Source organism: Mercenaria mercenaria, chromosome 8 (assembly GCF_021730395.1).
Source record: "Mercenaria mercenaria strain notata chromosome 8, MADL_Memer_1, whole genome shotgun sequence".
In the NCBI taxonomy this organism is placed as follows: domain Eukaryota; kingdom Metazoa; phylum Mollusca; class Bivalvia; order Venerida; family Veneridae; genus Mercenaria; species Mercenaria mercenaria.
Genome location: NC_069368.1, coordinates 45357482 through 45371706, shown reverse-complemented (window position 1 = coordinate 45371706; position 14225 = coordinate 45357482). Strand labels below are relative to the sequence as shown.

Sequence of the window (14225 nt, the reverse complement as noted above, 5' to 3'; positions counted from 1 at the left end):
GCCCCTGACCAATTTTAATTCGAGCCTTGCTTGGGATGTTGAAATCTTCATGTGAGCTATAAGCCTTCCAGCTTGCTTTTTGAGGGTTGGTGGTTCTACCCAGGTGCATGCTTGTGGTGTAATAATGCATGGAAGGGCAGCTGGGGTCTTCCTCTGTTATCAAAAGCTGGAAAGTCGCCATATGACTTATAATTGTGTCAGTGTGATGTCAAAACCAACAGATTTACAAAAGAGCCTAAACAGTATTGAGAAATGTCTTTGAGCCAATATGAAACATACGATTTTATTAATAAATAGATAAATACAGGAAACAAATCAGTGTAGATTAAATACATGTACAGTGAAATGGAAAACTTCGAAAATGGCTATCACTAACTGAGCCTAGCAAAGCAGTAGCAAATGTCTGTTTTATTTGCACTCAGCAATATATAAGTTTTAATGGCTGTTTCTCTGCTGTTCAGTTACTGCTGTGCCATATACATCGGGCCATTGCGTTTTGAACAGAAAATGAAAATTCTTTAAATGGATATTTCTTGAAAATGGTTAAATCATTGGACGTTTTGAACAGAAAAACAACACAATCTCTTGTTCTAGTTTTGTCAGGGAACACATTTGCAGTAGTAGAGGTACTCCATTGCATCCATTTTGTTGCAATGGGACTTTGGTTTAGTATTCATGGTTCTTCTCTGATCACATCTGTTCTGTCTCAGTTGATTTTTGACTTAATAGGAATGTTGCTATTTCTTATACAAGTCCGAGCAGTGAGAGCTGATCCATAGTTGACGGTTTCGTTATTGATGGCCGCCCATCCATTTCGCCTGAAGACTGAAAAGTAAATAAGAAATAAACATGAAAGCCCTGTTTTCGGTTTTCATGATGGGAAATGAATGTTGTTCATGGAGTAAAATATGACTAGTTCTCAAATGTATCCAATTGTCAATGCATATTACAGTCAAAACTTTAAGAATATGGCATTCTTTTGTGTCTTGTTTAAGTTTTATCACACTATGGGGGTATTATTATTGCCTATGTGCAAAAGTGAATACATGTAATAATTGAACTACCTTATGCAGCCACAAGAATTTATCAACCTCTTACGCAGATTCTAATAATTTACCTAGCTTATAAGGAATTCAATAATTGACCTACCTTATGCAGAACCCTAAAATTTACCTAACTTATGTAGAATTCGCTAATTTACCTTCCTTATGAAGTCAATAATTGATCTACTTTATGTAGAACTCAGTAATTTACGTGCTTATTTAGAACTCGATAAGATACCTACCTTATGCAGAACTCAGTATTTACCTACCTTATGTAGAACTCGTTGATTTACCTACCTTATGTAGAACTCGATGATTTACCTACCTTATGTAGAACTCGATGATTTACCTACCTTATGAAGAGCTCAATAAATCACATATCTTGTGAAGAATTCAATAATCTATCTACCTTATGCAGAACCCAGTAATTTACCTCTTATGTAGAACTCAACAACTTACCTATTTATGTAGAACCCAATAATTGACCTACCTTATGCAGTGACAGATGATCAATCGCTCTTAGAACGTCGTAGCACTTTAGCTGTTTTGCACGTGTGTACAGCGAGGTAAGATCATGATCGCACGTGTATGTTGAACATGCAGAATCACGTGCATTGCAATTTTCGTACTGAAATAAACAAATAAGGTCCTTTAAATGCTGACGATGGTGTTATGATGTTACTTAAACTCGAGGGAAGGTACACTTTACGATGCAGTTCATTGTTAGCAGGAAGAATATATTTATCATATATTAATTTACCTTTAAACAACAAGTTCATAAATCATGAAATTGTGGTTACGGTAATATGCATTGTTGTTAATATGCATAGTTGTTTTGATTGTTTATTGCTTCTCTGTTTAAATGCAACATCAAATTGTAAGGTGGCTGGATTTATCAGTCTCTGAAATAGTAATGATTTTACATTAAATGTAAAATTGCCTTAAACGATGTTCCCTTTTTGGGCTTATACATAGTTTGTAATCGGTAATGGTGATACAGTTACTGATATAAGTACTGACTCCTGCTTGCCGGAAGAAGCAGTTTTCCAAACCAAAGACTTGAAGGTACCATAAGCCATACACGAATGTATTGGCAAACTGAAAAAAAGGGTACCTGTTTATAAATATCTGTGCGCATGCCTTGTTGTATAAGATACACGGCAATATGCTGTCTACCTGTATCTACACAGTGAAAGAGAATGTTGGCGTAGCGGTTGATATCGCCCTTGTCAACAAGACCGACAACCAGGTCTTCTACTCCAAGCAGATCGCCTTTCTGGAAAATCAAAATTTATTGATTTATTTATCTCTACGGAAGTTTGATAACCTTATTGAGCGTAGATCTACGGTGAGTTCGATCCCCGGGCGAGGCGCATTTGATTCTGAAACTACTGACCGCTAAGAACTGAAGTAACTGAAACATCTAAAATAGCTTGAAGAAGTATCCGGGAATTGCAAATGTTCTCAATATTGATTAGTGACTATTAATACTAGAAAAGCCCACTCCTGAAAATTGCAACTTACTTTTACAGCTTTGAGAAGCGACTGTTCAAAGTTTGTCTCCGCTAGATATACGTCCATAGTGAACCCATTCAGTGCCCTCTGTAGTCTCACATACTCGTCCCGCCCACAGCTCTCTATATGGTACTGTCCCGGACACCGCCCAGCCTGATATACATATATTCAATACAGTCAAACAATATACAGACCAAACAGTGTTTTTTTTCTGCATGCTACTAATGTATAATGCACCTGTCAATATTTTGCCCGCCCAGGGGGGCGGCGGGCCGACCCGGGGGAATTTGACATTTCAAAAAGTTTGTTGTCTAAATCCCCACCCTAGGGACAACATTTTTTGTCTAAATCCCACCCTAGAGCCTGGTTGGTACATCAAATGTTTGTCAAATTCCCGCCTGTCGGGAATGGTCTTCTGTCTAAAGTCCCGTGTATGCCCGCCGCCCCCCCCCCCCCCCCCCCCCCCCGGGCGGGCAAAATATTGACAGGTGCATAATATTCTAAACGTCAGCTGAAATTAACAATTGACTTGGACTTAACATGAATTGTTGCAAATGCATAAAATATAGCAAAGGTAAATAAATAAATAAATAAATAAATAAATAAATATGATGACATGAAAGGAAATACGGAAGCAGCTTTGGGCTCATTTTATTACAATGCAGGGTAAGGTCGGGAAGAGTTTCTCGCCTTGAAGACAACTGATATTATTGGTGCTAAATTTGATTTACGGCTAACCGAGGAATTATCAACTTTATTAAATTTCAGATTTGATCATATTTGATATTTTTAATATTTCAATTCTCACCCAGTCGGCAATGTGTGGGTTAGCCCCGTGCAGCAGAAGATAATTGACAAGGCTCGTGCGTTCTGTTACCAGATATGCGTAATGTAAGGCACATCTCCCAAGCTGTGCAATAGAAAATTACAGAGATCTTGTATCACAAGAAAATAATGAGATAGACGGAACGTTGCGCAAAACATCTGCTTTCTAAGCATTTAATCTTATCATCTGTTCGTTTGCTTTGGTTTCAACAGTATTTTAGTTACTAATCTATTAAATAACGATTTATAACATTGATGATATGCCACAAAATGAAATATGTTAACGCCTGTCCTTTTATTTAAGTATTAAATATAAACACTTCATACCACATCATATTTTAATATATAATTTCAACCAAAAAGGAGTTGCCTCCTTTATGATATAATTAATAGTTGAATTAAGTGAAAAATAATTTGCTCCAGCAGCGAGCGGATCATTTTTCATCTGTTCACGAAAATCTGTCCAGTTATATACGCACTTCTATGTCATTACACTAAAGTTATTTATTTCTAAAATGATCCGCAAGAGGTTATCAGCAACGACAATAGTTTACCTCCTGTAAAGTGTTATTTTTATTTAATTAAAAGGTTTATCGAAATACACACGTAACCTTCGACATATTTTTAGAATGTCCGTCATAGTTCTAAACGGAATAATTTTCATAATTATGAATATAATCTTTCGCAATTTTGAATTGATGAAAATATCAGATCTATTATTAGAAGAAGATGGGGAGAAGCTGTGATTTTTTCCCGACATATCCTGAATACAGTGGAGAAAAAAATGTAAAACTTACATTGTCCCTGGCATCTATGATATATTTATAATTCTGAACTATGAGCTTTATCATATCCTTTTTCTTGTTGAGTATTGCTTTGTGGAGTATGGTACGCCCACACTTGTCACGTGCAGATGCGAACTTCCGGCTTGCAAGTCGTCGCATTTCCTCCGTGCCGCCCGTATCGGTCGCTCTAAACATCAGCGTTAAATGGTGCTGAAGAGAAAAGGGAAAAAATACTGACTAAAACTTTTGACTGACTACTACGTCACTCTACGACTGACAACATACCCTACAACCACAAACACTAAACATTTTCGCATACCCACAATCTACAACCGCTTCTGACAGAGTACTCAGGCGGGTGAAAGTTCCCGCGCCAACCCAGACCGTTTTTCCAGTTCGTCTAAATCCAATTAGATTTCGAAGGGGGTGGGGGGATGCCGCAAATATACGCCAATAGTAGGGATTTAGTCGGACCTATTATCAATGAGACTGAATGATCAATCAAAGTCATGATGTCGTGATAGTTTTCGGTTCTTTTTTCTCTTCTTTTGCTGTGCAGAACTTTTCTACTTACCTGCTGCACTATTCTGTTTTTTATCTGGTTGATCACATTTTTGCATATCAGACCTTTCCGTGCGCCGAAACTAAGCTAAAATTTTTAATTAAGGTATCATTTTTGAGCCAAGTTATTGTATTTTGACATTGTCGAACTTACAAGTTTATCGAGAAAATGCAGGGTATAGAACTTTTCCGATTTGAACTCCAGCGCCGACGAGTAACGGCAGAGGACCATGTATTTAATGTCTTGTACTAAACGTAAATGTGCTATACTTAAGGGGTTCAATCCGTAATTTAGGTGTATCAGGACGTCCAGTAGTAAATTAAAATGTTTGCGGTTGCTATTGTTGTTAGAATAACAAGGTTGTGTCCCATTTACCGTTGCACGTAATAAAATAACTTTACGTACGTCCTTTACACACGATAAACTGCCAATTTACGTTTACGTCCAATTAAGGTTGTTTTGACATAAATAGTTTTTTCGGTTATTTATCGCTGTTTTGAACTGACCGCTGACTTAAGATACGAAAGAATTTGATACGCACGTAACGGCATTTTGTGAAGATTTCTGAAGCACAAAATGCATAATCATATTATCAGACTATCGTGCATTGTTTTCTATTCTACTTCATGACAATGAACTGAAAATTTCGAACTATAATTTTGTATGATACCGTAATTTTGTTGTTTAATTATAACTTTGGCAGGGGGAAAAAGCAGACGAGAAATATGCACTAAGGCAATAACAAACAACATGTAACGTTGTATATTCTGACATGCATGTCAGGGCTACAGTAAGATCGTATGCAATAAGCCTTAAATTTATTCATGTGTGCGTAAACTTAAGAAAAAAAGCCGTAAGGAAATAATATAGACTGAAGCAAATTTATGCAGCAGTTTTCAGTTTAAACAAACAATTTCAACCAAAAAAGTAATCAGCGGCTGTTATTTGTAAAACGGCTAATCCTATTGTACTAGAACAATTTAGTGATATATTATACAAGGCTTAAAGGGACTGGGCGAAAAATTATTTCTGTCAAAAATTTATAAAAAATTAGCACTCTGAAAGTGACTAGTGGTACAAACTTACATGACATAAGATTTTTTCAAGGTATTCTCATAAAATAACCAAATATCTTGTGCAGACGGTAGTAAACCGTTGCAACGCTTTTGAAATAATGCAGAACATTTACATTCGTCTTGCATCTTTACCAATATCTAACTTATTTTCCCCAACTTTATCAATGATTTTTTTTCAGTGTCATAAAATACATTCTATGCCAAACTTGATAGAAATGGACATATTGGAAAATATTCACCCGAACTGAGGGCGAGTAGCTTTAATGCGTGGCTTGCCGGTTAATAGGTGTTACTATTGACCGGCATGTCGTTCAATTCTTGTTTTATTTCATGATATAAGAAATACATTTTCATATTTTTTCTTCAACTTTCAACTTTAGTCAAGCAAAATTTACTTTGAACTGTAAACCGGCCGACAGCACAAACTATGGACCGGCGATTTATGTGAGTCGTGTAACAATGTAATACATCTGCTAGTAATTAATAAAAAAAAACAGTAAAAAGCTGTGTACAACACTTTATATGAATATGTGATCAGGTACATTTTATAACTTTTAGGTTTCTGTAAAGTTATTCTAAATTGTTATAATTTGAAAAAAAGTTAAAATCCTAGTAACATCAAATAACAACACCAGCATATTATTATCATCGTGCCAACCACCACCAATCGGTCAATTAGATAATTCAATTCTTTTAATCAATCATTTTTTTTCTTGCCTATATTTTGATACAAAAATATGAAAAGGTTGAGAGAGACGCAAAAACGTCAGAATTTATGATGTTTTCGTTTGGCTGGTGATGCATGGCAAAGCCCATAAATGTATATATCATTATGGTTGTCAACCACATATGGTGTATATCATAATTGTTACCTGAATGGCTCGCAACTTCTCCATTAACTTCAGAACTTCATCTTTATTATCATTCGGTGTAAAATGACGCTTCAACACGTTTACGACGTTGATTCCCTTGTTGTCTGTGATGTCTAGGATATGATCATAACCTTCTAACACTAATTGTTCTAATCTTGCTTTGTCACATGTTTTCACGATATCTATCACATGTTCGTCAATTTCCGTGAAATATTTCGTTTTCTTAAGTTGTTCGGCATAATCTCTTGCCGTTCGCCCCCTGTCATCTCTAGCGGCGACGTCAACGCCGTATTTGAACAACGCTTTGATAAACTGACGGGAGAAATCATTATGAATTGCTTTGAACAATAAAGTTTGACCACGCTGGTTCCTGAACGACATGTTTGACACTATGAGGATCTTGTGTATGATGGAATCTGGGGGCTTATCATCGTTTGTAATGAGCTAAATTATATGGGAACACAAAAAAATTAAGGTATATAAACACATAGGACTAGTTTTTGAGTAAAAACTCATATAGAACAAAAAGATACAATTTTGAATAAATCGTTTCAAGCTATTTCTATTTACAAAACTCTATTTATTCATGTTCATTAAATCAAATGAAAAATGCATGAAATCGATATGCCTTTATTCCTTTAAATAATAAAACTACAATAATACCTAACCAAAATTGCAGCTTACATGAAAAAATAATGGTTCTGCCTCCGTCCGTGATCCGGACTTTGAGAAAAGCGTAGTTGTGCTTGCACCCAAGTTTAGTATGGTTTCCACAGACGTTTCTATGTGGGCCTCCCATGCTGCCATTAAGATAGGTTTTGGAACTCTCTGTGCACGTGGACCATCTCCTTCGTGCATGTGATCTTTCGTTTCAATGTCTATATGTTCTTTAGTACCGTCTGTGAAAAAGTAAAACTGGGTCAAAAAAAAATGAAGTATAATAAGATAGTGTAGCATTTACTTTATTACACGCAAGGCTGCTTGTCCAAATAAAATTCTATACACCCATCCAGCAAGCACAGCCGCTCGTCCATGTACCATACAGTACACTCACTCCGCAAGCACACCCGCTCGTCCATGTACCATACTGTACACTGACTCCGCAAGCACAGCTGCTCGTCCATCCACCCCGCAAACAAAAAAAAGGTTCTTAATTCTTATACGAAGAAAACTATATCAAAATAATACCAATCGGTTTTCTTCTTGTTTTTTTTTCTTTGGGGTACCAAGGAATGGGTACTTTTGTTCACTGTTACAGAGTGAACGAAAATAGTAATATTTATAAATGTTTTGTGCTCTCGTTTTAAGACATGTTTATTGCAATACAATAAGACTGAAAATACTGAACTTAATGTTCAGATCCGTACTGATGATCAAAAAACCATTTAGCTGTGTCCGCTCTTTGAATAGTAAAAGAATATCAACACAAATAACCTTCTATATGGAATGATTTTCCAGCTAACATGGCAACTGCAAACTCGTTAGTGTGACTGTATTTCTCTAGAAGAGTTTGAATGTCGTCTGCTGTCTCAACGACCTTGACCAGATCAACTTCCTGTCCGTCTGGTCGCGGCAGCCGCGTGCGACACCATCCCTTCAATAAACGCTCTACTTGTTTCGTATCCACGTCCCTTTCATTGAGGGTATGGTATAAACCTGAAACGTTTGTATTCGTATATCATTTTAACCATAGGGACTTAATACCCAACAACATTTTTTCTCACAGGTTTCACAAGAGTGACATATCATCTTATTTATAATAGAGTTCGGGTGTTGGATATTTTGATATCTCGATTGAAATTCTGCTCGGTTTTAATCCATGCCTCCAAAGAGCTTCTGCTAGTAGTATATTTGAATTACTTATGGAGGTTAACTCAAGATATCATTTTAGGCAGGGTCGACACCTCTAGTCCATGAGATGTTTCGACCTTTTTAAGTGTCGGGTCAACACTACAGATGGAATCAGTGTCTTTAAATATGGAGTCCATTTAGCGACAAACTGTTTTACTGAAATCTTAATTTGGTAGAACGAATTCTTACTTCAAAATTTTGAAATATTAATCTAACTCGAATTTGTGGCCACACGTTATAAAGGGCCATCTCAGGATTTTAATACTAGTGTTAGAGAAACTGTTACAATCTTCAATACAAAAGGTCTCGTCACGGTCCGCACTTTATGTCCGCTTAAAATAAATCCAGACACATAATGATGAAGGAATATTTCATAAAGAAGAAGGACATAGATTACAAACCTGCAGAAAACAGAATTTTCACAAAAATCACGGATTTTTTTTCGTGTTTTTTTTTTGCACGTGTTGCACGTGCTTGAAAAGCTCGTCTTACATCTCGGGGTGTAAGATGACTCTCGTGCTGTAATTTGTTTATAAATGCTTAAATTCATACGCTACTGTGATAACATAGTTCTTAATAGAAAATCATTCGTTTTATCCTATTTCTTCAATTAATTAGAAAAGGCGATATGCAAGAAAAAGAATCCATCACTAGTTGAAAGTGCGGATGGAAATATCTTGCTCTGGGGTATTTTTGCAGTAATTCAGCAGAGCCTCGTTACCACTTAAAGAGCTGCCATCGAGTCAGATATTTCCACCAGCACTTCTTAATATGAGAGGTCACATATACGTAGAAATCACTAAATGTGAAACTGATTAGTATCGAACCTGGAGTATATTTGCTGAGCCAGTGCAAGGTATGTTTCCAGTGTTCTGGTCTCTCCGACTTGAGAACCTCCTCTGCTGTCTGCCCAGCATCGTTCCGTATTAATGGATCCACGCCACATCTGTGTTTTTGCAATTAAATCAAAATGCATGTAAATATTTACTTTTACTTTATTTAAATTTCCTGTACGAGTGTTGAGTCCTTAGGAAACATTGACAATTACTTTACTATCCGAATTAGTATTCAAGACTGAGTAAAATCGTCTGCTAAGCAAACTAAGAATACAAAAGCGTTGCAGTAACCAAACTTTTATCGACTACCAATTGCCCCATATAGGTTTTATCGGCAACGAATGAAAATGGTGTAATTGAAATATCGGATAGATATCGTTTTGCCAATCGGCAACAAATGGGACCAATTTCATTGGAATATCGGATAGATATCGTTTTGCCAATCGGCAACAAATGGGACCGATTTCATTGGAATATCGGATAGATATTGCTGTGTCTGTTGGCAATAAATGGGACCGATTTCATTGGAATATCGGATAGATATCCTTTTTCCAGTCGGCAACAAATGGAACCGATTTATATGTGTGCGAGAGCGCGCGTGAATGCGTGCGTGTGTGTGTGTGTTTGCTTTTAATATCTATGTTACCATATGTAGCAACTAAAATGGCGATGTTTCCCATTCATCCATGCGAGAGACACGTCACATGTATTGAAAGCAACAACAATAGCGTAAATCAATGTAAAGTTTATTTAACAAGCAAAACCTCAAAAAAAAAGAGATATGGTTATATCGGACAGACCGCAAGCATTTTCTTGGTATTCAGGCCATTAGGCGTCTAACCGACACTGGGATACTCGACTAGAAGAGTATGATGGACGTAAAAACAAGAGTGAGACTTCAGCGAAACAGAATATATATATATATATATAGAGATAGAGAGAGAGAGAGAGAGAGAGAGAGAGAGAGAGAGAGAGAGAGAGAGAGAGAGAGAGAGAGTAGCAGATGTAAGGCTAGCTAACTTGGCAACTTAAAAGAAACAACCACCGTTGCATAATAATGACTGTCTGTAAAATAATATAGCACGGACAGTCAATATATAATTGTTTAATCGAGCAACTTCCATGTCGCTGAAATGTCAAAATTTAAAACAAACATTGAATTTTATCTACACCGAAATATCGCAAGTGACAATTTAAACTGCCATGCCGCATAGACGTACAACCGTTTAATATGAAGGGGGTGGGGGTGCGGTAGCGGGGATACGGCACCCTTTTTGAAATTTTAGTAATATGTTGTGGGTTTTTAAGATACTTGGACATTTTTGTTCTCTGTTATAAACATATATCACGATGTTCTTCTCATGGTACTGGTAAAAATATGCCCAATCGTTTTGTAGGCTGTTCTTTTTTTTTTAATGATATTTTATCATTATCTATGCAGCTTTCATTATAGTTTGGATCACATATGTCGTTTTTAATATTCGAGATTCGTGCGTTACTTGAAAGAGAACTACTTGCATGTACCTTCTTTGTAATATTCAAATGTAAATAAATTCGGTGATTTATCGTTCTGCTTAAGCAAACATTATTTATTCAAACAGTTTCAATAGCGTGCTGAATTAAAAATGAAATAAACGAGTGTGGTAATGTCAGTGTTATCTCACTGAACTAATAAATTTCATTAGTTCTTTTCAAAACACATAAGATAAAAAACATACAGATACAAATTGAAATAATTCGTGAATGAAATAACAAATTGGTGTGATCAATTCCAAATCAGATACCGGAGTAATCTGGATAGGTAGCACGTATTTTCTGCTTATTAATTGAACAAGGTCATTCAAGTGATCAATCAATATAGGTGAAGTATTTTAGTAATAATGATAAATAGTTTTAAAACGACGTAAGCTGCTTAAAGTTATGATATACAGATAATTTAATTGACCATTTATACCACCTTAAGGTGTTCTGCACCTTTGAAGAGCCGAGAGGAACGGTGTAACGTAATTTATCCGTATAACATAGAATAAAGCCCAGGGCCCAGTTGTTCGAAACTTTAACAGGCGATTAAGCTAACGGCCGATTAACTTCTAGAGTTATATTTCAACATCTTAGAAGATTTAGAAAAAGAAATATATGAGTTAAATATTATGAACGCTTAAAAGTCTTTACAGTAAAATAAAAACTCCATACTAATGTTTCCCGCCAAGACTAATATTTTGTATCAAAATTTAACAGGCAGTTAGTTTAACAGTCGGTTAAAGTTTCGAACAACTGGACCCTGATCCCGCATACGGTAACGTCAATTAAATGGCAACCTTTGTTTTAATTGGTGAGTATTAAAATAATGGGAAAAAAAACACATGTGAAAATATCCAAATCAAGCAATAAAATCTGCTTGGAGTTTGTGGATATGTAAATATCTCAGAAATAAGCAAACGGACCTATACATTTTGTGAAACCAAAGAATTGCAATATCTTAATTTACAACTGCCAGAAAATTCATTGTAATCTACATAGTAAAACACTTATTTTCCTAAAGACTCCTATGACGAAAATTTGAAGGCTGTACATACTTGCAAAAAATTACGATTCTACTATTTTATTGACCAAGTGTTCTTAGTACATCTTAGTGTTTTTGCAACATCACGTTTAATAAACTTCAACATAATAATCATCTGAACTTAAAAATGGATTTAGTTTTGCGACCTGTGTAACAGATGAGTTTTCAAACGGAAGAACATTTTAAATTACCTATAAGCACTACAAGCACCATGGTGATTAAAAAGGCACAGATTAACCGAACTAAAATATGTTATTATATGAGCTGTGCCATGGGAAAACCAACATAGTGGGTGTGCGACCAGCATGGATCCATGCTGTTCGCTAACAGTTTCTCCATTTCCAATAGGCTTTAAAAGCGAACAGCATGTATCCTGACCAGACTGCGCGGATGCGTAGGCTGGTCTGGATCCATGCTGGTTGCACACCCACTATGTTGGTTTTCCCATGGCACGGCTCATATAACTCCGCGTTTTGTTATCAAACGAAATCTCAATGTTTGTCGATGTTATAATAAACAGGCCATACATATTAAATGAACGTAGTTCGACAACATACAATACAAAAGGTACAATACGGATTTTTTTCCGCCTGTTCATATTTACTTGTGAAATACAAGCAGTAGTTTTGACAGATTTTAATAAAACACGATTTTTAAACAAAACATCATATATTTCTTATTCTCAATGAAAAATTATACGAAAGTGTTATGAAGTTTTGTGAAAATGTGTACTTTTGACCGAAATTTCTTAAGCTGGCACTGGACCATTAAAATAGCTTAATTGACATAAATCTGTGCAATAGGTCTATATCCAAAATAGTTTACGATATTATAAAAAACGGCAAGGTCATTGTAGTACAACCGTGTAACTGAAATTCATGAATCTGAATATATGAAAATAAAATCGTATAAAAAATAAGTGCACGAAGTTAATATCAGTACCTCATAAGGGCCTCGACAATTCTGTAAGAACCAGGAACTCTCACTGCCTTGTGCAAACAAGTTTCTCCTAAACGATCTCTTGTGTCTAGATGTATTCCGCTGCTTCCAAGTAAATATAATACCTTTACTCCCTGTGGTTTAGTCAGCTGATCTCCGTGCCCAGCTAGCACGTGCAGGAAATTCTCCCCAGTTACATTGTCGGCAACATTTATATTCTTTTTAGAATTAACGAAATCGTTACACATATTCCATAACGCATTGCTAGAAATATTTGGGCTCTTTATGGCCCTGTAAAGTTCTGTCCGAGATAGATCCATAATTCACACTTTTCATCAGCCAGTTTGGTAAAATCTACACAACAACTACAAGCTGGAACAATTTATATTTTATAGATTCATATTTATTTGGTTAACACCACAGATACGAAAGAATTTTTCAATTAAATCCCCGAAAATTACTTCAGTTTATTCCTAATTTACATAAATGGCCCATATCACCTGTAATTTAAAAGCGGCTATTTAAACATACAAGAAAGTTTAAATACGCTGCTTTAATGGAATTGTAATATCCTTCAGTAAGTCATTGAAATAGACAGTATCTTTTCACAAACAGACAAAGTGCTTTAATTGAAATCACACGGATATAGTCATAATCGAATTTGAATTTCCTCTTAAAATCAAATGAAATATTTGTCGAGTAAACATAATGCGAAAAGTTAAATCCCAGATTTTAAATCAACTATATATAAATGTCTTTAATCGTAAATCAAACAAGAAAAGGCACCGGGTTAAACAATCACAATTCTTAAAGTGTTCAATCGATATGATAGGCCCTATTTTAGTTTTAATGAATAGCTTGTTAAAATAAAATGCGCTTAACATAGTTTTGTCTTTGTAAACTGTTGAAAAGTCAATCATGTATCAATTACAATATCTTACGGAATGAAAAAGCAAATAGTTAACAGAATATTATGTGACAATTACTTCCATTCAAGACAGAATAAACTGATTAATACAATTTTGACAATTCATTTAAAAGAACAAAATGTTAGGGTAATACCTCGCCTAACGCCTTCGGGGACATTTTCCACAAACAGCTCTTACATGTACTCTCTCACCGGTTCCTCGGCACTCCTTTTACTGCCTCACAAAAGTTTAAACTTTTTTTCCTGATACAAGAGCATTTTGAACAGTGAGAGGAAAACGACGTATGCAAATCATTTCAGTCTTTATAGTTCTGCGGAATAATTTCATGGGTTCTAAAAGCGAACTTGTATAAAGTGTCTGATCAGTAGTCCATTAACTGGGTTTGATTTCATCAACCAAAATATATATAATCCCTCTGCTTGACTAACT

The 14225-nt window shown here is 35.7% G+C and overlaps 1 protein-coding gene across 1 annotated transcript; it reads right to left on the bottom strand.

The window, feature by feature from the left end:
- Positions 1–269: 269 nt before the first annotated feature.
- LOC123565381 (uncharacterized) lies at positions 270–13684 on the bottom strand. The gene is made up of 11 exons (XM_053549839.1): positions 12871–13684; positions 9357–9475; positions 8113–8334; positions 7363–7577; positions 6679–7122; positions 4181–4378; positions 3367–3468; positions 2568–2711; positions 2158–2319; positions 1534–1671; positions 270–825 (listed from the first exon to the last, which is right to left on the bottom strand). Exons 1-11 carry the CDS (start codon positions 13185–13187, stop codon positions 745–747), a joined length of 2142 nt encoding a protein of 713 aa, XP_053405814.1. The 5' UTR covers positions 13188–13684; the 3' UTR covers positions 270–744.
- Positions 13685–14225: the final 541 nt, after the last annotated feature.